The 26,403-nt window shown below is 38.1% G+C and overlaps 1 protein-coding gene across 5 annotated transcripts in view; it reads right to left on the bottom strand.

Annotated features, from left to right (window-relative positions):
- CYB5R4 (cytochrome b5 reductase 4) overlaps nt 1-26,403 on the bottom strand; it is an 81,674-nt gene that overhangs the window by 19,258 nt on the left and 36,013 nt on the right. For 3 of the 5 annotated variants that reach the window (XM_019929375.3, XM_019929372.2, XM_019929376.2), the window contains 7 exons: nt 22,613-22,699; nt 20,111-20,140; nt 17,870-17,930; nt 16,419-16,476; nt 14,716-14,809; nt 12,874-12,906; nt 10,829-10,951 (listed from right to left, as the gene is read on the bottom strand). In XM_019929375.3, coding sequence (XP_019784934.1) covers nt 10,829-10,951; nt 12,874-12,906; nt 14,716-14,809; nt 16,419-16,476; nt 17,870-17,930; nt 20,111-20,140; nt 22,613-22,699 — 486 coding nt within the window. The remainder of the gene's footprint in view (nt 1-10,828; nt 10,952-12,873; nt 12,907-14,715; nt 14,810-16,418; nt 16,477-17,869; nt 17,931-20,110; nt 20,141-22,612; nt 22,700-26,403) is intronic. The other 2 variants (XM_019929373.3, XM_019929374.2) reach the window with 2 other exon arrangements.

Here is a 26,403-nt window from a genome sequence, read left to right as displayed (position 1 = left end):
TTCCTCTAGACCTTCCTGGGACCCGGAGTGGTAATACAATATGAGACCCCCATCTATATGTCTAAATATGTGAAAGTTATAAATCAGACAAATAACTGCTAAATAAAATATGTTCTACGCTACACCTTGAAATAGACTTTCATAATGACCTAGAAGGCTAGGTTCGAATTCAGGATTCTTCAGCTCCTCAGAGTTCCATACAGGAAGATGGCGGAGGGGTGACAGCAGCACCCCCTTGACTGCCTATGGCCTGACGCCCCTCTTCTCAGCCCCACCGTCTGACCCTGAGTGGAGCCTTGTGCAGGTGTAGGTGCACCAGCCCATATGTTAAGGCTCATCTACTTGCTCTCTGCATAAACAGCCTTGGCCACTGCCTGGATAGAAGTGGATTTGGGGCCATTTGGGCAGGGAATTCTGGGGTTCCAGATACCTGGAGGGCAGTGGTGAAGGAAAGCGCCTGAACTCCAGGTGGATAATTCTTCACCTTGCACACTCCTCATCCTGTGGGAGCCGTGCGGCTGGAAGAGAGGCCTTGTGTTTTCCTCTAAGCACGGAGTCCAGGGCAGGTGCCCCTCCTGACAGTTTCACCTCTAGCCTTTACCAGAAAGGATTTGCTAGAGTAAGTATGCACCTCTTTGACTATATTTAAAACACAAGGAAACTCTGGGTTCCAGTGACTGACTGGCTTTCCTTGTTAGAGAATTAACACAGTATTCCTGCTATTTAACACCACTGAGATAATTTCAACATCTTACCGATAAAATAATAAAACTGCCATAATTTCACAAGGACGTGCTAACAATAGGTTCTAAAAGTCTTACGGAAAACTTAAGAATGTTTTCGTCTTTCAGTTGCACTGAGAAGTATCACAGGCATGGACCTGAAAAATGGGGGAAAAGGAGTATAAAGCAGATGCACTGACGACTTCAGTCTGGATAATGCCTGTATTGAAGTGTCAGGTTTCTGGTTTTATAAGCATAATTATACAAGAAAATGAGAAATTGAAAATAAATATGAGATGGTGAAACAAAAACATAAGACAGAAAACTGTCTGCCCAGAAACCTCACTTCTTTTTTTTTAATCTTTATTTTTTTATTGAAGTATAGTTGATCTTCAATATTTCAGGCGTATAGCAAAGTGATTCAGTTATATATATATATATATATATATATATATACACACACACACACACACACACACACACACACACACACACTCAAACACACATTCTTTTCAGGTTCTTTTCCATTATAGATTATTACACGATATTGAATATATTTCCCTATGCTATGTAGTAGAGGTCCTTGATGTTTACCTATTTTATATACAGTGGTGTGTATCTGTTAATCCCACATTAACTTCTTTTAATAACATACATATAATATTGAGACATTCAGCATAACACTGAAATGCTGAGGATAATATGATAATTTGGGTATCCTTTTTTCTTCCTGTTGAAAAGAAACTATAGCTTTCCTTCTAAAGAGTAGACTTTCACAGGCTAAAATAAAGACAAAGCTCAGTGGGAGAGAGACGTGGAAGAGAGCACTGGACTGGGAGTCCATACTGCCTTCAACCTGTCCTTCAGCTCCTTCCTGCTCCTAGTACACTTTCTGTTTTTCTGGCCATACTACACGGCATGCGGGACCTCGGTTCCCACACCAGGGATGGAATCTGTGCCCGCTGCAGTGGAAGTGCAGAGTCCTAACCACCGGAATTCCCCCTAGTACACTTTTAAAGCACCTATCCACTCTCATTTTCCCTGCTGGAAGCAGGGGCTTACCGAAGTTAAACGGCTTGCCCAAGATCACAGAGTCGCTTGAGAAGATGTGGATGGGGCAACAAGTTATGAGAGTTTCTCGCCCCAACTCATAGGCCTTGTTCAAAGAGTTTGAGAATCATCGTTCTAGAATAGTACATGGTTCTTTAGCATCTTCCTCCTTATGTCGACTACATCGGTTCAAGCATAAATGTTTATAGATTACCCCTCCACCCTTTACAACTCCCTACTAACTATTTAATGTCCAAATTAGGGAACCAGTTCAGCAAGTCACCATCCATCCCAGGTACATCTCTTCTTCAACATCCCCAATTCCTACCGCTCTGATCAACCACAGGTTTTCTTAGCACTCTTTACTACTTTCAATTACCTAAATACAGGTGTCCCCCGCTTTTCGACATTTCCCTTTACGCCACTTATCTTTTATGAAAAATCTACATTAGTACCTGTTTTTCCTAACTGAAAGAAATCCAAAGAGGATTTTCACTTTTATGAAAAACGGTGAAAGGGAAAATAGCATTCAGCGTTTGTTTTGCAGTGAGCTGTTACGGAGGCAGCGTGCACCCCGAGCAGAGAGAGTAGCGCCCCAAGCTCCTTCCCCGGGAACTACACTCAGCATCTCGGCGTCAAGCCGCCATGACTTTGAACTGTGCCTGTGAGCATCTGCACTTTGTCTCAGTTTACCTTGTGCATCCGTGAGCTAGGTGTGTCCTAGGGTAACTGCTTCTTCCCTTTACACCATTTCCACTTACGAAAGATTCCATAGGAAGGCTCTACTTTTGGATAGTGGGGAAACCTGTATGATTTATTTACCTCCTAATTTGCAATCTACCTTTACTCATGTCTTCCTCTAAGATCTTCCTGAACCAACATAGGGCAACCAGTTAGTGGAACTACACACTTAAAAAATGCTCCAATGGAAAATAAATAACCCCAAACATCAATACTAACATCTACAATATTTAAAAATATATTGATATACATACCTAGATATGTCCACGCAGAAAAACCCACAACCTACAGCCATTCAATTCAATAGACATTCCATTTAGAAACTGGGTTATGTAAGGAGGGAAATCCAATATTACATTAACACCTTGGAAGAGGCTCAGAGCAAGACATGATATTGTCTCTTAACTCAATTTTATCAGATGCCTGAAAGGGTGAAGCCATATGCTGCTGAGACCACTCTGGTTTCTGGAACCTATTAAGGTTGAATAGAAAGTCTGCACACTTGAGGGGCCTTGCCCTGGGAGACATTTTTCATATGATGTGGTGATGGACTGGAGAGCTATTAATGACTGAATGAGATTCTAGTAAAGCGCCGGTTTCTTCTTAGCTGTGTATCATTTGATATAAATGGTTCACGGCCAGAGACCAGGGGCTGGGCTGTGAGATAAGAGAAAATCTATATATTGGCCTCTGCCCCCGGTTCCTGGCACAGAGCTCCTAAAACTCTTATAATATCCTAAGTGATAAGAACAGTAGGAGCATCTCTTGTCCTTCACACCGTAGTTCCCCCTTATCCATGGGGGATACATCCCAAGGCCCCCAGTGGACGTCTGAAACTTCTGGGTTTTTCCTATATATATGTACATATTATACAGTTGTAATTTATAAATTAGGCACAGTAAGAGATTAACAACAATAACTGATAATAAAATAGAACAATTATAACAATATGCCATAATAAAAGTTATGTGAATGTGGTCTGTCTCCCTCAAAATATCTTACTGTACAAACTTAATGCCGTTTTCACCTTAACTAAGTACTTATCATGAACTGTGGCAGTAACTTTTGCAGTTTAAAGTACAACAGCAAAACTAGCACGGATTCCTTTTTCCTTCTTCACAATTTCACAGAGAAGATTTGTTCTCATGGTAGAACATGATGTAGAACAACCTCATAATTTGATTTTTTTTTTCCTTTCCTTGTTAAGACAAGAACTTTCACTTAAAGGAAGCACTTTACGGCTTCTCTTTGGCATACTGGAATTGCCAGCATCACCTCCCTTGCGCTTTGGGGCCATAACTAAGTAAAATAAGGGTGACCTGAACACAAGCACTGTGATCCTGCGAGAGCTGATCTGATAACCCGGAAGGCTACCAAGTGACTAACGGGTGGGATGTGCTGGACAAAGGGATGATTCACGTCCCCAGCGGGACGCCTTGAGATTTCATCACACTACTCAGAACGGTGCACAATTTAAAACTTATGAATTGTTTATTTTTGGTATTTTTCATTTAATATTTCTGGACCACGATTGACTGCGGTAAGTGAAACCTCAGAAAGCAACACCACAAATAAAGGGGGAACCACTGTATTTGTCTTTGACCCTCATCTCTAACACGGGATTCCTAATACCCTTGTAAATTCCTATGTAATAAGAGAACCAGGAACATTTTTGTTCTCATGAGGTGACTCTGGGTGGGCTCCTGGATGAGCGTCGGTCACCAGAAAGACGCAGCTATGATAGAAGTTTGGAATTTCCAGCCCCACGTCCCACCCTCTGGAGAGGGGAGAGGGGCTGGAACTGAAGTTAATAACTGATCATGCCTACATGAGGAACCTCCATAAAATCCCAATAGCAGGGGATTTAAAGAGCTTCCAGGTGGGCAAACACATCAACACTGGGAGGGTGACAGACCTCAACTCCCCACGGACAGACGTTCCTGTGCTCAGGACCCTCCCAGACCTTCTCTCACCTTCTGCATCTCTTCCATCTGGATATTCATCTGTATCCTTTATCATATGTGATCTACTCTAGCAAATTGATCAAGCCCAGGGAAGGTGTCTTTGGAACCTCCCATCTATAGCCAGTTGGTCAGAAGGACAGGTGGTAACCTGGGCTTGCCACTGGCATCTGAGGTGTGTATGTGTTGGGGGACGGGGGGAGGGATCACGTGGGACTGAGCCGTTAACCTGTGGGATCCGATGGTGTCTCCAGGTAGACAGTGTCAGAACTGAGTTAACTTGTAAGACACCAGCTGGTACTGCAAAGAACTGCTTGCTGTGGAGGAAAATCTCCACGTATTTGGGACCAGAAGTGTCAGAAGTAAAGCGTTCTGTGTGAACAGTAAAGGAGACACATAGGAGAGAAAGACAGTAGGGAGGGAGGGAGTTTTCTTCCTACACAGGAAAGAAAAATCTGAGTTTTTCCTTTACAGAATCTGTCACAGTTCATACAGCAGGGGTCAGCCTGATTTAGCCTTGCTGGCTGGCTGTTTCTGCCAAGACAGTGACCTTGATGAGCAATGAACTTGTGTGCAGGGATGATGTTCAGAACCCCTGAGAACAAGCGGAGACTTCCATAGCTCAGCTGGTAGAGCAGAGGTCTGCAGAACACTTGAGAACAAACTATTTTCAAGAACTGTACAAATATCTAACATTTTTGACTATGGATAAAATAACTCAAACCCATGAAGTCACTAGAATACCTTCCTATGCTGAAGAAACAACAAAGTTTTAGTTATTATATACTTTTAAAAGTATTATATAATTGCATTTATTTTGCTGTTTTTAAAAATTATTCAGCCTTTTCACTAACTCTGGTAAGACATCCACTTAACCTCTAGTAGTATAGTTTTATCATCCTCACCCAAAACACTCTTGAATATATGAATAAGAATACGTTCATAACACAGCTTCAAACACTAGGATGATAAACGTGTATGGGCACACATTTTTCCATATACTGGGGTAAAACCTAATGAAGCAGTATTAGTAAATTGACAATAAAGCATAGATTCCTTTCTGTTTTAACTATTACTGTTAAAAATATACCTAAAGTGGGCTTCCCTGGTGGCACAGTGGTTAGTAATCCGCCTGCCAATGAAGGGGACACGGGTTTGAGCCGTGGTCCGGGAAGGTCCCACATGCCACAGAGCAGCTAAGCCCGTGTGCCACAACTACTGAGCCTGTACTCTAGAGCCCACGAGCCACAACTACTGAGCCCGTGTGCCACAACTACTGAAGCCTGCATGCCTAGAGCCCATGCTCCACAACAAGAGAAGCCACCGCAATGAGAAGCCTGTGCACCTCAATGAAGAGTGGCCCCCACTCGCCGCAACTAGAGAAAGCCCAGACGCAGCAACAAAGACCCAATGCAGCCAAAAATAAATAAATAAAATAAATAAATTTATTAAAAAAGACATAAAAAATTATTTTAAAAAAACATATATACCTAAAGTGTATTCAGGTCTTTTACTACCTCACCTAGACTGATGTGAGTTGAATCCTTCTTTCAAAGTGAGGATTTTATAGACTTAAATATTAGCATTAAGTTAGGAGAAAGGAAGCTCTTTCTCCAAGACTAGATTCAATGGGGCCCTTAGACAATGAGGTCCACATCATAGCAAGGTTGTCACTAGATTTGAACATTTCTGTGCTTATCACTTTTCCTCAGTTCCATAACTAATAATTCAGCCAACATTATACACTGAAATGCCTGAACTGCCTGAATTCTAAGCTTTTAAACTTCTTCTATTCTACCTTTTAATATAGTAAATAATTTCTTACTCATTTACAGCCTGCCCCATCTATTCTGTGTTTCTTCATATTCAGGCCATTCCGCTAGAAATAAGAAGACAGCAAAATGCCAAAGCATCTTATAGTTACTGTGCAAGAAACAACTTTACACCTGCTGGGCTGAGCAGACAATTTAAGAGGACAAAGCACAATGAAGTTTCTATTTGCTATCCACAATATTTTCTTCTTTTCCAGTAATTCTGAATGCTTGTTTTAGGCAGCAAAGAAACACTGATCCGCAGGCAAGGAAGGGGAGGGGAGGGGTGAGGGCGGTTCTTTCTACCCCTGCAACAAGAGCTGTGGTTCACTGTGGCGGCGAACAGCTTGCCTGCAGGATCACAGGCTCCACAGAAAGCCTCAATTAAGTGACTGCTCACAGAGTGCTGACAAGCACATTTCCACCTACAGACAGTACTTCAGTGTGTGTGCACGCGCGCGCGTGTGGTGTGAGCAGTTAGGAAGCCCTGAGGAAAGTATAGTTCAAATAATGAGAAACTGCCATTTTTTTAGGTTAAAAGATAAATATCAGTGATTTCATACAGCTCAACTTGAATTGTAAAGACAGTTATAGATTCTATATATATTTAACCTAGAGGTTTATAAACAGCTGCTGACATACCACAATTACGACACAATTTTTCTAAATCTTGTTTATAATTTTGTATCCCAATATTCATTTACTGAGTTGTTTGTTGGCAAATCTGTATAACTGCCTTTGTCTGGTGATCTAAGTTCCCATATTAAAGGCAATCACAATTAAAATAAACTTTAGGTTGGGTACAGAAATAGCAATCCAATTATCTATTGTTTTTGACTCTTAATAGACACAAGTTTGTTAGTCATCACACACACACAGACACACACACACAACTACTCACTCATAATCTTCATCTATTCATCTTTGGGAAGAAGAAAATAATTGGAAGCACCCAAGTTACAAATGGTAGTTGGGTTCTAGTCATATAATTTAATTTACTAACTATTACAGCTGGATTAAATGTAAAAACGAAGTAGTTTCTCTTCTCTGATTATGTTCTTTATTATATTTGAATCTTTTGTGTAAGTAAATTCTAGATGTGACATGAGAAGGTAGTGCACTAAGTCTTCAACTTACATGCTTATTTTTTAAACTATGAAATTTCAGTAAGAGGAAGCCAGCATGAAAACCTCCTTGAAAACCAAGGAGCCATGTGATAGACTGAACATTTGAAGCTACTGACAGCAAGTTAATCATAATACTCTGATCATGTAAGTATTCAGCTTTGCTAGTGTGGAAAATAACCTATAGTTTTTGTCATGATTTAAGGAAGAGAAAGGACGAAGAAGAAATTATCTATGCTAATTCTGTCAAACAAATTAAAAAAAAAATCCCCTGAACTCTGAGTCATTTTCCAAAGTGGAAAATCTAATTCACTGAAAAATACATGCATGGCTCTAATTTCAGACAAGAAAGCTAAAGCGAACTATGATGGTTCATGATTCAAGCCAAAATTTATGGCAGGGATGAAAGAGCTCATGGAGAGCCTCAGGAAATTATAGAAGAGAATACTTGAGCAATGTTCGTTCTATTTCCAAATGGAGGTCAGCCTGGGTTCTCAGTCTCATTTATTTCTAGGACTTAGCTTTTACTTGGTTTGCTATGATTTTCCAATCACTAGAGAGTCAGATAATTTCAGCGCAACAGATTTCACTTTAATGATATCTCTTTTCATTTTCACTGTCTTTTACCTATTCTCTTCTGATCTGCTACATCACTCAGTTATTCCTCTATGTTCTCTCTCCCTACCTTATACCACACAATTGAGACCTCCTGCTCTGGGAAAATGGCTCTATTTGAATTTTCCCACATATGGCTTACATTTCCTTTCTCTACCACCTGCAAAAGGTCTGGCACAGTAAGTACCCAGTAATGATACCTGGAAAGCCCTTCATAGTTTTTTTGGGATTTTTAAAGCCACTTTCAAAACATTGCTTGATATTCACCTCCTTCATTCATGGAGAGTCATTTAAGGTCAAATTCATCTGCATCTGTTAGTTCACTTAAGGTAAACTTACAATACATTCAAGTCTGCACTATGTAACTTGCTCTTACTGGCCTATTTCTTGGTACAAGTATTCTTCAGTCTCATGTTTGTGTATGTTCTTTCTTCCACCTGGGAAAATAATTTCTGATGCCTTTTATTTGTTTCGTACCACAATACCTAAAATAGCCTTCTACACACAGTATGTACTCAAAATATAGCTACGTGATACTTTTCTGAAAATTAAAATACTATCCACAAATATATTTTTATAATTTTAAATATTTAAAGATGCTAAACTGAATATATACAGTTAGTTTCTTCTAACCCCTCCCTAAAATAACAACAAAGATGGTTTTTTTTCTCTGTGTGTGTGTTTTGTTTTTTAAGGCCTAGCCTGCAAGGACAGTAAGAACAGAAATAAAAAAGCAACAGAAGTTTGGGAGCTGACAAAGCAAAGAAACGACTGGTAACTGACTCAGTAGACTCCGTAAAGCTAAATCCTAAGCTAGACAAACAAAAAGCCAAGAATCAACCCATCTGTAACGTGAGCCTTTGAGGCTCAGAAATTGGCAGGACCAAGTATCTAGAATCAGAGTGAAGGCAGAGCTAAAACCACTTTCTGGAAGAAAGTTCATTGAAGAAGCCTAGATGCTGCCTCCCCTGCTTTCTGAAGTCCTCCCCTACTTCACACGGCCACATGACTGATTCTCTCCTATTCTAGCAAAATATCAGGATTTTGCTCTCTCCATAGAGGGCAAAACAAAGGGTCTCTAGATTGGGTATATGTTATAGGCTGAACTGTGTCCCCCTCAATTTTCAACGTTAAAGTCATAACCCCTAGTACCCCAGAAAGTGACTATATTTGGCGACAGCATATTTCAAAAAGTAAAATGAGGTCATTAGGGTGGTCCCTAATCCGATGTGACTGACGTCCTTATAAGAAGAGGCAATAGGGACGCAGATGGAAGACCATGTGAACACAGCCATCTGTAAGCCAAGGAGGGGCCTCAGGAGAAGTCAACCCTGGCAGCACCTTAGTCTCAGACTTTTGGCCTTCAGACTGTGAGAAAATAACTTTCTGTTGTTAGGCCACCAAGTCTGTGGTACTGTTTCACAGCAGCCTTAGTAGACTAATATAGTATACTAGGCAAAAAAAAAAAAAAGGAAATTAAGTTTACAGATATCCCAGCCTTCTTTTCCCACATAACTTCTGAAATGCTGGATGCGAGGTAGAAGACTGTTTACCCTAGAGACTCTGACAAAATACTGGCATCAGACTTTTCCCGAAGAAACCATCCAGCCACATAGTAAATATTACTGTCAACAAGCCACACCCACAGGCACAGAGTTTCCAATCAGCTTTTAGAGTTCCACCCTGAAGTATGAGCAGATGGTCAAGGATCAGCAGACATTCAAAGAAAGCATCTAATATGAAAGACGGACCAAAATAAACAAACTGTAGGAATAGAGGCTACACAGGGAGACAAAAACTCTCAAACACTATAATTCTTAAAAACAGAAGATAGAAAACAGGATGCTAAAACAAAGGAACAAAAATCTAAAGAGTTCTCCAAAGTTAAAAATATGAGAGTAGAAATGAGTAACACAACAGCAGAGCTAGAAGACACAGCTGAAGAAATCTCCCAAAAAGTAGAAGAAAAGGACAAAATTGAAAATGAGAGAGAAAAGACAAGATAATCAGAGAACTGGTTAAGAAGGCTTAAAGCAAGACTATTTCTAGAAAGTAAGCACAGACCATGGAGGGAAGAAATATCAGTATTCCCCAGGCCCGAGGGTCTTAAGTTTCTGTAATGGAAATATTAGCAAAGAGGACGAATATTCGGCACAGAAGTTGAAAGCAGACCCCCCATTAAGGTATATCAAACCGTGAAATTTCAAAACACTTGGAAGAGGCAAATCCTACCAGTTTTCAAAGAGAAAATATGGAGTGCATTCACTTTGTGAAAATTCATCAAGTAGAACACTTGTAATATGCACCTTTGCCTATAAATGTTATAGTTACATAAAAAGCTTTAAAAAATAAAGAAAGGAAGGAAATGAATGGTATCATCCTTTAGGAATAAACTCAGAAACTGGTTTAGGTAAGCAGAGAGACAGTAAATGTGCCTTCTCTAACAGAAAAAGACTAGATGTGCCTACAAGGCATAAACTTAACTTGTTTCTGTACCTTTTATAAAAAAAAAAAAAAACCTCAAGGAGTGAATGGTTGGACAAGAGTTTGAGTGGGTTTCTACATTTAGGTATCATTACCTAATGACCTTTGTTATGTCTAAACATTAGATAGCAGAGTCATAAATTTAATTTCTGCTTTAAAAAAAAAAGAAGGATAACAGACACAATGTCCCTTTCAACTCCACAGAGAGAGATACAAGGACCCTTTGGCTCACTGCAAGTGGCCTTCCAAACTCGGATACAACTGAGCCACTGACCCAACATTTTCATTAAGCCAGGACTCAAAATAATAGCACAGCCTACCTGTATCTTTCTTTGGAATAAGTGAATTATGATTCTCCAGGGGATGACCAAGGCATTTCCAAGAAGTATTCTCTTTTTTCTTCAGGACAATCTCTATTTTTCCCACATTCTCAACAACTCGCACTGAAAAGAAGATAAATTGCATTTGTATTCATTGATACTAAATATAAGGTTTTACTTTTAAACCAATCTTTCTCAAACAACCCAAATGTCCCAATCAGATATGAATGACACTGAGCATTTGTGAGATAAATAAAATTTTGTGTACATGTTCATCAAAATTGTTTATGCCTTATATGGTGTTAAATCCAGTTTATGTTAGATTCAGATTAACTTCTTTCAAATTAATTTATCAAGGGCCAAACTAATACATAATGCTAGTTTTCATACAAGCTCAAATAGAGCCATGGCAACTAATTAACACATAACTTAAAAAAAAACTTAAATATACAAATTAGCCATTGAATGGATCCACAAAAGCAAATTTAATTTATACTCTTTTAACATTTCTTGGGATCTGAGGGGTTCTTACGAGTGAATTCAGTAAACCAATAGTGAGTCTAATAAACATAGAAAAAGCTTCAGGAGAATAAATCCCAATAAAGTGCATGTCAATCTTTGATAATTAAAAATCTTTTAGATTCTCTTTTTATTTTTGAATGTTTAAAATAGTTTAGAATACATGAGTACAACAATAAAATAAACTTTTAAAATTGATTAAATTTTATGAATTGAATGTGCTTTTAAAGATCTAAAGTATATTTCTTTTCGTCTTTAGAAACAATCTGTCCTTCCTCACTGTAAACACATAATTCAGTAGCAATTTAACAACTTTTAAACACAGATTATTCAAATAAATTCAATTCAGTAAGCACTGATTTGAAGCTTAACAAACGTAAGAAGTCCTTGACTTTAAAGAGCTTAATTTATACAATTTGCAGAACTTACTATGGTATAAAGAAAAGGGAAGGTATAGAACTGGTGTAAGGTACTCTGACAGTACTTTAAAACAAGAAACCACATGTATATATGAATATAGAACGGAATATTATTCAGCCTTAAAAAAGGAAGGAAATCCTACCACTTGCGACAACGTATGATAAATCTAGAGGGCATTATATTAAGTGAAATAAATAAGACAGAGAAGACAAATAGTGCATGGTATCACTTATATGTGGAATTAAAAAAAAATTCACACCCATAGAAACAGAGAGTAGCAAAATAGTGCCAGGAGTTGGGGCAGGGGGAGGGGGGAATAGAGAGAGCTTGATAAAAGGGTACCAACTTTTAGCTACAAGATGAATAAGGTCTGAGGATCTAATGTATAACATGGTGACAACAGTTGATGACACTGTCTTGTATACCTGAAATTTGCTAAGACAACAGAACTTGTGTTCATATGCATAGACACACACACACAAAGGTAAATATGTGAGGTGATGGATGTGTTAATTAATTTGATTCTGTGAATCTTTTCACAGCATATACCTTTATCAAATCATAACATTGTACACTTTAAATCTTTAAATATATTCTAATTTTGTCAATTATATTTCAATAAAGCTAAAGAAAAACACGAAAAACAAGAAACCACCATTCTTTGATGAGTCTTCTATTGCTAAACAGCTGTGTAAAATCCACGTTGTGTATTTGCATGCAGAAATAGTCATAATTTAATGTGCTCTGTCAATATTAAATATTTGAATATATATACCTAAGAAAAATTTGTCTGGTGTGGTTAAGTATATTTCTACAAGCTGCATGTCAGGAGTAGGGCCGGAAGGAAGAATGGGGACAGGAATTTTTTTTCTAAGGAGAGGAAAAGGAAAGGGAAAAGAGATGAAAAAGGGGAAAGAAAAAAGGCGTGGGGGGAACTGAAACCAGAGGGAAAAGAGTACATTTAAAAATTAATGTACTTGCTTATATAGAAAACATCATGTCCTTGTCTGCAACATGAAAATATACAAATGAATAATAAGACAAATGCTGTCCACGCCCCCGTGTGTGTGTATATGTACATAGATAAATTATTTTTGGTAGCTTACCAGAAAAATCTTCCTGAATCTCATGACTTAGGGCTGGAGAAAAAAAAATTTCAGTTAAGATCCAACTTCAGTTCCTATGGTCTACAAACACCATATAAGATCATTAAAATGGTTCTTTCATGCACCATTCCACATCTCTCAAACATATCCTGAGAAATCAAAAGAAAGAAACTGAACACAACCAAATTACTGTATACAATGTTTTGAGACAAATTACTTAAATATGTGTCTTCAATTTTTCCATTTCTCTCCCTATTAATTAAGGAGTAAATACTCAGTTGCCCACAGGTGGATAACCCACACTGGTGCAAGGACAGTCCCAGATTGACAATGCTACAAACCAAGACAGGAGCAAGGCAGGGAGAGATAGCAAGTGAAACACACATACTCCAGGGTGTGCACGTGCGTGTGTGAATACAGGCCAGGACTGGGTCTAGCTCAGCGTTTCCTTTCTTACTGTTCTCTAAGTTGAATATTCATTCAGTTATTGAAAAAGAAAATTATTGGGCATCTATGCGTGTTATGCACTTTCCAGGTGTTACAGTTATCACAGTTAGTAAAAGAGAAAAATCCCCGCTCTTATGGAACTTACATTCCAGAACGGGGTGATGCAAGAAGTATTTTTACAAACAACTGCTCTAAAGTTCACTGTGTTAATAGTTATGTGGAACTTAAGATTCTGCATTATTTTAGTCCTTCTGATCTAATATTAGCAACCAGGAGTTTCACATTTTTGACTGTGGAAGTTTTGTTTGTTGTTTATATGTGTGCAAGATACAGTTAGCTACAGTGTGAACAGAACTAGCCATAAAGTATTTGAAACATAGTAAATGCTGACACAGAGGTCTTCCTTAAAGAAAAATCATGACAGAGCTAATGAATAATGTATACTTTTCTAGACATCTGAGTTTTTGATTAAAACTCTCCCTAAGAGGCAATATATATTTGATCTTATGCTAGCAAAAAACAGGGTAGCATGTATTTCTAGAAGAAATGTTTAAGATTTGAGGTTGATTAATGAGTGGGGGGAAAATAAGAAAGAAAAAACATTTATCAACTCCAATCAAATTCAGGACTAAAGGTCCTTCATTAATATGGTAAAGCCATGAGCTGAATCGCGAGTCATCTGAGGCCTGGAGAATTTCAGCCTCTGTTTTGCAAACGTAAATGAAACGTTCTTTACATAAGAATGTGTGCTTAAAATACAGTTTTCTTCTTGCTGTTTTGGTTTGTTTCATTTCTACTTTCTAACTAGAATAACATTACCTTCTTTAAAGGAGAAAATGATGAACTCCTAGAGTCATTATGGGTGAGAAATGGATTAAGAATCTGCTACCTTGATTCTAGATTTTAGTCCTGATTTCTTTCCCCTGATAGATCTGTAACCTCTCAAAACAGACAGAAGTGAACTGTATGGTAGGTCTTTGCCCATGAAGGGACAGGCAGCTGAAGGGTATAGTATAACCTTGCGGCTGGCAAGAGACAGGCCGATAGAACAGTGCCTGGTGATGTCTACTCAGCGGAAGCACATGACAGGCAGGCCTCCGGAGATTTATTTGTAGGTAAAGTTACAGAGTCTTACAAAGCTGGGCCAACAAGTATTTCATATGATTATTGATTTTGATCGCACCTAATTGTTTAAACTTGGGAAAAGTGAGGTTGTACTGCCATTTGCTAGCACTTTCCTTAGTATAAAGAAATAACAGAAAAAAAAGATCAAAAATGACAAACCAAAATGACAATGGCACATGAAATATTATAGGTACCGAGACTCTACACCAGTAACTACTATACCTAAAGGAAACAAAAGTTGTTTCCATGAATACAGAATAAGGTACTTACCAATATGTATAAGATACGAATAATCCTTGATAACTGTTTCTGCTCTAAAGGAATCATCCCGGTGATCAGCTATTACTGAGTCTAAATTGATATCCTTAAATGGAAATCGAAAAGAGAAAGATTAAAAAGTAAACTTTTCACCAAACTCCTATTACTATACTTTTAAGCTGATCAGTGAAAGTTCATATGGTACTTATTTACAGAACCCACAAGCTACATACACATTATTCCTGTTTTTTTCTCTCTCATACAACCCAGTTCTTCTCCTTCAAAGTATATATCACATTTTTAACTATGCATTTGTCTATGCTTAATGTCTACCGTACACACTCGTCTTTAAGCTCTAAGTGTAAGGGGCAGAATACTGTCTTCAGAATATTGCTCAGCACCAAGTAGGTGCTCAAATATTTGTTGAATAAATAATTTGGAAAAAAAATTAGAATCAGACAAGAAGCCAAGATATCTGTGTTCATTTTTATCTTTCCACTATTATGTGACACTGTGCAAATAACACAACCTCTTAGGCTCAGCTTATCAAAAATAATAATAATAAAAAATTCACTAACAAATTTTTAGATGTCTCTAATTTCTACATAGCTTTGGTGCAAGTTATTTTGGTGCCTATCGTTTACACCATACACTGAATACATTATTCCACGTAGAAACCTTCCCCCTTCCCTTAATCATCCATCCTCTGCGCTTCACTGATATCACCAATGAAAGCACACAGACCCCAACCTTGCCAGGCCCTGTCCTCTTGGTTCAGGACTGCTTGGTTAGGAGACAATACCAAGAGGGAGTGGAAGGCGGGACAAGCAGTGCCTCTCTGGGCCTCTTGGCTCTTTCAGGCAGAGGCTGGTCACTCCTGCGGAGCCATCAGATCCTGCTGCAGGAGTAGGAGGCGCTCACCAGCTCAGATGTGGTTCTGCTACTACAGAAGTAGCATGAGTTCTCAGAAATTCCTAGCTGCCAGAACTTGTCTTTAAATCTCCACAGTTCCTCAAGTGTGGGAACCTTGCCAGTTGCTGGAGGATGTGTCTGGAGATGTTGTAAGTTGCCTACTTATTTATCTGATTTCCCAGCTGGACTGTAAGCCTGGTGAGAGTTCAGTCTCTATGAAACTGGCCCATCATTAGATTCCTGAATTCTACGATGGTGTTGAAAATGAAGCAGGGATTCAATAAACACTTAGTGAATGAATTAACTCCTTAATTTTAGTTTTCAGAGGGCATTAACTGAACCCCGTTAGTGGCTTAAGCATACTAAGCTCCAGCAGCACAGCCTCTCCTGGCTCTTGAATTCCAATTTAAGTGCAGGAAATTAGTTCGTATGGTGAAGTTAAACGGGGACTCTCACTGCTGTTATCCATGCTTAAACACAGAAACAATCACAGAAGAGCACATAAAATATGCTTCTTCCTCGTCTATTTTTTCCCTAAGGTGCTATGGCATGGTTGTTAAGGGCACATACTATGGAGCCAGCCTGCCTGGGTTCAAAGTGCTAGACCTGCCGCTTACCGTGAGACTTTGGGTAAATTACTTAATTTCTGTTTCCTCATCTGTAAGATAGGGGTAACGAAAGGGTCTACCTCACAGAGTTGCTGTCAGTTAATACAAGAAGAGCTCTTAGAAAAGTACACCTGCGCATAGCTCACATTTATTATTTACTTTTTTGTTTTTTTCTGATCTTAAAAATGTGTTTACCTTCTGTTTAGTATATATGACAATGGTGACTAAAGCGTCTGTTTGGAACCAGTCGTAGCTGTAAAATATTTTAAAAAGAATAAATAATCATGTGCAGTAACATATATTAAATCATTAAATATATAATTTTAAAATATATACAATTTAAAAATATAAAATATGACACAATAAATACATGATTTAAAACACAGTTCAAAATCTACAGTGAGAAATATATTTCTCTAGGTAAAGGTTTTTTTCTAAATAATCAGTGGTGTTACCATGAAATAAATAATAAAGCAATTATTTCTCAATTTAAAATACTTACACATCCATGTATTCTAACTTGGATAAAAACAAACAAGATCCTTGAGAAGGCACTTTTTATAAAGGTTACACACCTAAAATTCCTTTTATCAGAGCAGTAGCACAACATGTTTTCTGAAGGAGCACGACAAAATCTACATGCTTATTACCTTCACTCCTCCCTGTCACAAATATGTTATTACTCCTCAAGAAATTAACTCACCAAGGATGCTTAATGGTCAACAGTAAAAACTTAAGGAAAAACTAAGTCTTCGGTTTTGTAATAGCTATTGATCAAATTGATTCTGTTTTTGTACTTACTACCTGTATACAGGCCCCCAATGTGAATGCTAGGAGGTATCCTCAGGCCCTTAACTTAAAATTGAATATGAAATAATTTAACAGGTATAGCAAGTAGAGCCAGAAGCTGCTGTTATAGACTCATGATAGGGGGAAAGGGGGTAAGAGAAAGACTACAAATAACACACATAACACTAAGGGCATCTGAAATATCATTAACAAAAATATACATGGATTGCTTAATTTACTAAGACAGGGTACACTACATTCTGAAGGATTTCCATTAAAAACTGATAAAGCAAACTAGACACACAAAAAATAGAATAGTTGAATAAATTATGGATTTCTATGATCAATTTCCATCACATGATAGAATACAGACAAAAAATGCTTTTGAAGAATCTTTCATGACATAGGAAATTGATCATAGAATATACTGTAATACTGTATTATCAAAATAGAATGGTATGGAAATAGGTATCACATGAATAAACTGTGTGGAATAAACCAAATATTAAGAGTCTATATCCAGGGTTGGTGGGATTACAACTGATTCTATCACTTTCTTTTGTATTTCTATTTTCCAAGTTTTCTACCATGAATGTATATTTTATAATCACAAAAAATAGTTCTTTTTTAAAGTTGTGGTGTTTAAAATGGGTTAAACTTCAGTTATGTTAAAAATTCATATTTACGGAACAGCTCATTCTCCAACAATGCCTGATAAATGAGGCACTACAGTTGTTGTGTCAAAGAAGCATAATTAATAAAATAAGCAATAAATCAAACTTAGAGCTATTTTTTTAACGTGTATATTTTGGTGTAGAACTGATTACGCTTTAAAAAAGTAAAACAAGGATGCATACCTTGGAGAACTAGGCCCTTCCTTGGCAAGTGGATCTGTCACTTGGCTCTTGGGAAGCATGCCTTCACAAAGAAAAACAAACAAAATAGCTACAGTTCATCCATGTATAATTTTTCTTTTTTTTTTTTCCCCATCTTTTCAGTAAACTTCTTATTGAAATATTATAAAAGGACACAAGTCATAAATGTACTACTCAATGGATTTTCATAAGTAAAACAAACTCTTGTAGCCAGCACCTCCCTGTGCCCCCTTCCACTCAGCACCCCTCCCCCAAGGGTAACCACTATTCTTTTAACATCATGATTAGTTTTTGCCTGCATTTGGCCTTTATAAAAAATGGAATAATAAAATATGTTCTCTTTTGGTCTGGCTTTTTTGGTCCAGCTCTATAGACATTTCAGTTAATGTCAAATCAGCATGATTAATAGTAAACAATAAATCAGGTCTGGAGCTTTCTGAGATTTTATCCAGGATGCTGAATACATCAGTAATTTGTTCCTTTTTATTACTGAGTATTACTACACTGTATGAACATACCACATACCGGAATCTATTCATTCTCCTGTTGATGGACATTTGGGCAGTTTTTAGCTGTTACATATAGTGCTGTTATAAATGTTCTTGTACATGTACATATACATTCTTAAAGAACATCCATCTACATTTCTGGTAGGTATATAGGACATGTATATGTTTAGCTTTAGTAAATACTGCTAAACAGTTTTCCAAAGTGGTAATACCAATTTACACTTTCTACCAGAAGTGTATGGGAGCCCTGTTGCTCCACCACCTTGCTGACACGTGGTATTCTGTCTTTTTTCATTTTAGACATTCTTGTGGATGTGCCCCAGCATCAAATTTTATTTTTTATTTTTATTTTTTTAAAGATTTAATTTTTAATTTATTTTTGGCTGCATTGGGTCTTCATTGCTACACGCGGGCTTTCTCTAGTTGTGGCGAGCTGGGGTTACTCTTCGTCGTTGTGGTGCATGGGCTTCTCATTGGGGTGGCTTCTCTTGTTGCGGAGCACGGGCTCTAGGCACACAGGCTTCAGTAGCTGTGGCTCATGAGTTCTAGAGCACAGGCTCAGTAGTTGTGGCTCACGGGCTTAGTTGCTCCGCGGCATGTGGGATCTTCCCGGACCAGGGCTCGAACCACTGTCCCCTGCATTGGCAGGCGGATTCTTAATCACTGAGCCACCAGGGAAGTCCTCAACATCACATTTTCAAGGCTCTGGTTTTCTCACTGTTTTTGAAAACTCTGAGAACACGCAAGAGCTCCAAAGATACTATCAGTGATACTGTCAGACAAACAACTTCAGGTGTTACATCACAAATTGCATAAAGTAGTCTACAATAAGACAATCTTTTCTAGTTAAAAAAGAAAAGGTAATTCATCTGGCAATCCAGCTTATTAGCTGAATTTCTATAACTTTCTTATGCAAATAGGGAGGGAAAAAAACCCAATTTTTAAACATACATTAGTAATACGGTTCAGTCAGAGTAGCCCCGTGCATTTCATAAGTGTCATACCAAACTTTTTGGGGGGGTTAGTGGCAGTGCCAGTCATAATTCCAAGTCATACTGAATGGCTGAGGAAGCCAGAACTGCCGAGCCCAGAGGAGGGGAGACTAATAGGCTGGCTGCTCAGCATCTGTGTAGACACTGGAAGAGCACCCCGTGCCTGAGGGAGGCACACATTCAGCCTGGCCTCTGAGGGTGGAACTCCTAGTCACCATGAGTATTCAAGCTAAGGGCAGATGAACACATGTTCAGGGATGTTATAGAAGGGATTATGGTAAGAGTCAGAGCTGTTCGATGCTTTGTGACCCCCTAGAGAGGTGGGAAAGGGAGGGTGGGAGGGAGGCTCAAGAGGGAGGGCATATGGGGAGATATATGTATGCATATGGCTGATTCACTTTGTTGTACAGCGGAAACTAACAACATTGTAAAGCAATTATACTCTGATAAAGATACGTATATATAAAAGAATGTAAACAGTAATTACACTCCTGAAAAAAATCTGTCCTATAAAATAAAAACATCAATATATAAAGATAAAAAAAAAAGGAGGGCTGCAATAAGGGATCTACAAAGTTCTCTGCCAAATCCTCTAAGCTTAGGCAAGTAAACACATCCTTTGTATAAAAAATATCTAAATACCCCAAATAATTCTGTGAGGCAATACTGTACACAGTCATGTGAATATGATTCATTTTTTACTATAAATGTATATGGCTTACCGTTTAAGAGTCTCTTTTCCTCATGATAGTCTGTACAGTGGTTTAGAAAAAAAGTTAGGTAAGAATATTGTAACATCAGAGAGAAGATCGGTTAATATTATTGAGTTAAAGGTAACAGCCCTCTTCTTGAAGGGCTTTCTTCCGAGGCCTGAGGAGAGAAATAAGGCTGATAAACAGATGGCCTATGCTTTAAGTAAGAAATTTCATCTCTGAAGACAGCAGGCCATTTCTGCAGGCATTTGTCTCCAATTTCACTGGGCTTTTTCCTCCTTCTTTGGACATTTTTGCTCTAATACCTTGATTAATTTCTTTAGAAAGCACGTAAAGACCCAAGTTTTGTCCTGGTCATCATATTCTAAATTAGTCAAAACTATCCAAAGTTTATTAGATTACACTTTATATATGAAACATACATATTAACCCAAAGAAAGACACCTTATTATCTTTCCTATCTAAGTGAGCAGTTAAAATGATTATTACTACTCCAAATTTAAATGGCCAAAATGCTGAAAATATGTTAAGACTTTCACTTGTATATCAGTGCAATCAATCATTAGGGGTGCAAGCCAGAAAAAAATTTAATGGGTGTTTCCTTTCAGGATGGCAGCCAGCTCACAAATCTATATTATATTTTGATCACCACAAGTTTTATAACCATATGTCAAAATAAAACCCTCAGCAAGTTGCCAGAGTTTTAAAAAAAAAAAGAATGCCAAGCTAACACAAAATATTCAAGTAGTAAACTAAATTGATAGACATTACTTGTTAAGGTGACATCACCTTGTTTTGTAGAAAAATAAACCAAAGTACGTATATCAAAGCTTTCAAATTTTTTTATGTTCTGATTTTCAATCAGCCAGAGATCCCATAATTACTACCACTTCACTCACATGCCATAAAATACCCATGATTAAGGAGGTCAGATAACCATTCTTTTTATTTTCCCCTTTTTACTGAAATAAGTTCATAGCTGAAAGGGATCTTAACAACATACACCAAATTTATCATCTGCTCCCCTCATTAAAGGTTGAAAATCAGAGGTCAGGACTTGAATGAACCCCACAGCTCTTTAGCAGCAAAGCCAAGATTAAACTTCATCTCCCCTGAAACTAAGCGCCATTTTTCTTAACATGCCATTGTGAGAGATAATACTTTCCGAAAAGACACAGGACCTGAAAACCATTTAAATTATGCCTCAAAATGAGCTTTGTTTTTCAACTGCCAGATGAAAATCTAGTCATTAGTTTGCAAGGGATCACTGATGTCCCTGCTTGCTGACTTACTTTCATACAATTTCATCTGTTTTTGCTACTGCAGTTGTGATCATTTGTTTTATCAATATCTTAGAACAAATAGCAAACTCACAGTAACATAAGTAAATTAAACCCAGTTTCAGTGTACAACATAGTTGGCAGTTTGATGAATCTCATTTATCATGTAAAACAACTTGTTTCTATCTAAGAGGCTCAGATTTTGAAAACTTGTCCCCAGGGAATTGGTTTCTAGGGAAAAAATATGTCATCTCATATGATTACTTCCTGTCTGATGTGAATTGATTTGAACCTGTCAGAACTTTATGGATCCTGCTAAGTTATTCATTTTTTTCTGAGTCTTTTTTTTCTTTAATAAAAGAAGTATCAATAGGAAGAGAACATCTAGCTAAATGATCTAAAATATCTTTAAAACTCCACTAGTGGGCTTCCCTGGTGGCACAGTGGTTGGGAGTCCGCCTGCCGATGCAGGGGACATGGGTTCTTGCCCCGGTCCGGGAGGATCCCACGTGCCGCGGAGCAGCTGGGCCCGTGAGCCATGGCCACTGAGCCTGCGCGTCCGGAGCCTGTGCTCCGCAACGGGAGAGGCCCACGTACCACCAAAAAAAAAAAAAAAAAACCTCCACTAGTGTACTTTTGCAACTCTTTTTGAAAACTGAGTCACAGAAATACGAGAGGCTATTTGTTTTTACTGCTAAGCACATTTGCATCAGAGTTACTCTAGGCACATGAGATACTTTCCTCTCTAACAAGAAATCTAACATTCTGTCTTGATACCTAATTCCATCATTTGGTTGGCTCCACGGCCAAGAAAATTTGCATCTTCTTATAATATTGGTTAGACTGCATTACTCTGATCAGAGCCTCTGCTTTCTGGAAAGGTCTGAGTCCTTTAGAAGACTGGAGCTGTGATCTATCAGCACTCAACTCTTCTTTGGTAAGAGGGCTGGCGACAATTTTTAATTGTGAACCCAATCTAGTTTACCTCTTCTAAGTGGAGCCACAGAAGGATCCCCTGGGATGGGGAAAGTTAAAAAACAAGCAAACAAACAAACCCTGTCTTACTAGTATACTGATTCATTTAACAAATACCTGTTGACCATCATCTTAATAGGGATAGTGACACAATATGAAACCCTTTGGATAAAAAGTTAGGAAAATACGACTGTATGTTCAGTTTGCTTATACATGCGTAAAGATGATTTGGAAGGATACACAATAACACAGTTACCTGCATCTGTGCACAGGAGGGAAAAGGGTAGGTGGGAGACAAAGGTATGACCATGGCACTTCTCATTCTGGAATCGTGAATGTATTACTGAAAAAATTAAATAAACTAAATTGGAAACTTCAATATGGTCTTTTCAATATGATATGATAAATGTTTTAAAAGAGAAATATAGAAGGTGGCATGGAAGCACAGGGATGAGGGAGGGCACTGCTACTTGAAATTTGAAAGGATTTCATTGAGGAAATAATATTTTAGCTACATTTTGAAAATATGTAAGCATTTTTCAGGAGGCCCTGAACAAAAAACATTCTAGGAAGACAAACGCCGCACTTTTACATCTGAATGTCATATTTATCCGTAGCTACATACCCCACCTTCCTTTCTCACTCCAAAAGGCTGATGTCACGTAACTATCAGATAGGAGCTCTGTCTTATTACCAGGGATCTTAGTCACAAAATCCAAAGTGTACCATTCCATGTTCCCTTTACTGCTTTGCCTGGCCAGAAGACTCCCTGGTTCTCTACAATGTGTTTAATAACCATTTTTCTCTAGAAATTCTTCCTCATCTCTAAAGAGAACTAACTCTTCATAACACAACTGAGGCCTAATTCTTGGTTTTGTTTCCAAAGTCATAAACTCATTTCTCAAATTCTATAAAATTTAATAATTTATGTATTTCTAAACTATCCTTCTCTTTTACTCTCCTTAATTTATCTTTGTAAATATCCTCTGAATCATCTTCAAATTTTGTACATCTCTCAAACTTCAAGGCCCAGAAGTTTACTCCTTATCCTAGAAGTAGTCTACTAGCAGAATTAAAATAAAGGTTCAATAGTTCAAACACATACTCTGAAAAATTCCAGGATTAAAAAGTTCTAAAAGTACCAGACTATATAGTTACTTATTCCTGGTCAGTTTTTCTCTCCACGATTCATTTAACTAATCACAGCAAATACTGCATTTTTAGAAGTTTGTATTTTCTGCTTTCAAGGCTATACTTGTCATTTTTTATTCAATTCTCCAATTTATTAGTTATTTTCTACTCTTGTCCTATCCTCAGAGGGATTAACCACTCCTTTCTTATTTGGTATTACCTATACACAAATATACATGTTCAAAAATCATTTTTCAGGACTTCCCTGGTGGTCCAGTGGCTAAGATTCCACGCTCCCAGTGCAGGGGGCCCGGGTTCGATCCCACATGCCGCAACTAAAGATCCCGCGTGCTGCAACTAAGACCCGACACGGCCAAATAAATAAATAAATATTTTTTAAAAAGCACGTTAAAAACAATCATTTCTCTCTGAAAACAAAACAAATACTAACTTAAACCAAACACTGGCCAGTCACAATCATACAGCAAAACCCACTTCCTGCTCAGGCCTGCATCTGCCCCCTGACCGGGGACTTCTCACCCCCCATTTTTAATTACCTGTCCCTTATATCTTTCTGGCAGGAATCACTGAGACAGTGGGACCTATAGCACAAAAGTAAATGAAGGTAGCCTGGCTGAGAAAGCAAATCTGCTCAGCCAGTAAAGTCCACTTCATCATGACACCCACCCCTTTCTCTCCACTAGTAACTGTCTTGCTTCCCCCGTACTGAGCCTCTGAGCTTGTGCTCTGTCCACCCACTTGAGCCCTGAACTGTCCCCATTTTATCAATGAGGAAACGGTAGCTCCTAGAAGAGGGAGCTTTGACTGACTATACAGAAGCTGACCTCCCAGCTGGCAGCCAGCCCACCCAATTAGTGATGCCACTAATACCATCATTTTTAAGAATACAAAACTAATTCATATATGAGGGTTTCTCCATGTCAGCACTAGGAACACTTGGGGCCGGACGATTCTTCGTCGTGGGAGTGTATCCCGCGCCTTGTAGGGGATTTAGCAGCACCCCTGACCTCTCCTCTACCCACGGGAATGCCAGTAGCATCTAGTTCAGCCGTGACAACCAAACCATCTCCAGACATTGCCAAGTGTCCACTGGGGAGCAAACTCAACCCAGGTTGAACCACTGGCATATACCAAAGAGAAATAAATTAGTTGAAAGAGGATAAATTTAATGAGGTGATTTTCTGCCTCACAAAAGGAAGCACCCAGGACTTCTCTCAATGATGGGCTTCTCCTATTAAATAACTGTAGCCTTTAAGGAAAGTACATATACCTACAAGCCTCAGGAGCTTCCCTTTTAAACTGACGGTGTTAGAACAGCTCTAAATCCCTCTTCCACCTCAAAAGTATTCTACTGATCTATGGTTCTAAGTGCTTTATAGTCAGCAAGCGCTTGTGAAAACTAAAAACATAAAGTATTAGAAACCATGATAAAACAATGAGAAATTAAGAAGAAACATTCCTGACACTGGGCTATGCCATTAGAAAATGTGACTATTTTACAGAATGGCCATCATTAAAAACTCTACAAATAACGAATGCTGGAGAGGAGACGATGTGGAGAAAAGGGAACCCTCCTACACTGTGGGTAGGAATGTAAACTGGTGCAGCCACTATGGAAAACAGTATGGAGGTTCCTCAGAAAACTAACAGTAGAGCTACCATATGATCCAGCAATCCCACTCCTGGGCATATATGTGGAAAAAACTCTAATTCAAAAAGATACATGCACCCCTATGTTCACAGCAGCACTATTCACAATAGCCAAGACATGGAAACAACCTAGATATCCATCGAGAGATGAGTGGATAAAGAAGATGTGGTGTATATACAATGGAATATTACTCAGCCATAAAAATGAATGAAATAATGCCATTTGCAGCAACATGGATGGACCTAGAGATTACCATACTAAGTAAGCCAGAACAAGAAAGACAAATACCATATGATATCACTTATGTGTGGAATCTCAAATATGACGCAAATGAACCTATCTATGAAACAGAAAAAGACTCATAGAGAACGGACTGGTGGTTGCCAAGGGGGAGGGGGTGGGGGAGGGATGGAGTGGGAGGTTGGGTTTAGCAGATGGAAGCTTTTATATATAGAACTGGATAAACAACAAGCTCCTACTGTACAGCACAGGGAACTATATTCAATATCCTATGATAAATCATAATGGAAAAGAATATTAAAAAAAGAATGTGTGTGTGTGTATATACATAACTAAATCACTCTTCTGTATAGCAGAAATTAACACAATATTGTAAATCAACTATATTTCAATAAAAAATATATATATAAAGAAAATGTGACTATTTAAAAAATTTAATATATTAAAATTTTAAGAGTGCATTTATGATCTGGTACAGTGCTGTCCAGAAGAAATATAATGCAAGCCACAAATATAATTTAAAATTTTCTAATAACCATATTAACTATGTACAAAGAAACAGGTCAAATTAATTTTAATAATATATTTTCTCTTCATGCAACATATCCAGAATCTTGTCATTTCAGCATGTAATCAATGTAAGGTTGTTAGATATTTTACATTCTTTTTTTCATCCTAAGTCTTGAAATGCGGTATTTTACGCTTGTAGCACATCTCAATTTGGAGAGCATTTCCATACTCAACAGCAGCCACACGTGGCCAGTGGCTCTAATAATGACAGCAAAGGACTCAAAAAACGGCAAAAAGAACACTTGTCATCTTTGCCAGAGAATGAAGTGTTCCACATAAATAATCAGTAACTGAAGCTCACCTTTTCAAGCAAAGTTTCTCCCTTTATTCATTATTGATATCTTTCTAAAGCACAATACAAACCACAATACTTTTTAAACAAAGGATTATAAAAAACCCACTGATTCTTCTCTTGATAAGGACCCACTAGTATT

The sequence above is a fragment of the Tursiops truncatus genome, chromosome 12 (genome assembly GCF_011762595.2).
Source record: "Tursiops truncatus isolate mTurTru1 chromosome 12, mTurTru1.mat.Y, whole genome shotgun sequence".
Taxonomy (NCBI): Eukaryota; Metazoa; Chordata; class Mammalia; order Artiodactyla; family Delphinidae; genus Tursiops; species Tursiops truncatus.
This window is presented reverse-complemented; position numbering and strand designations above follow the sequence as displayed.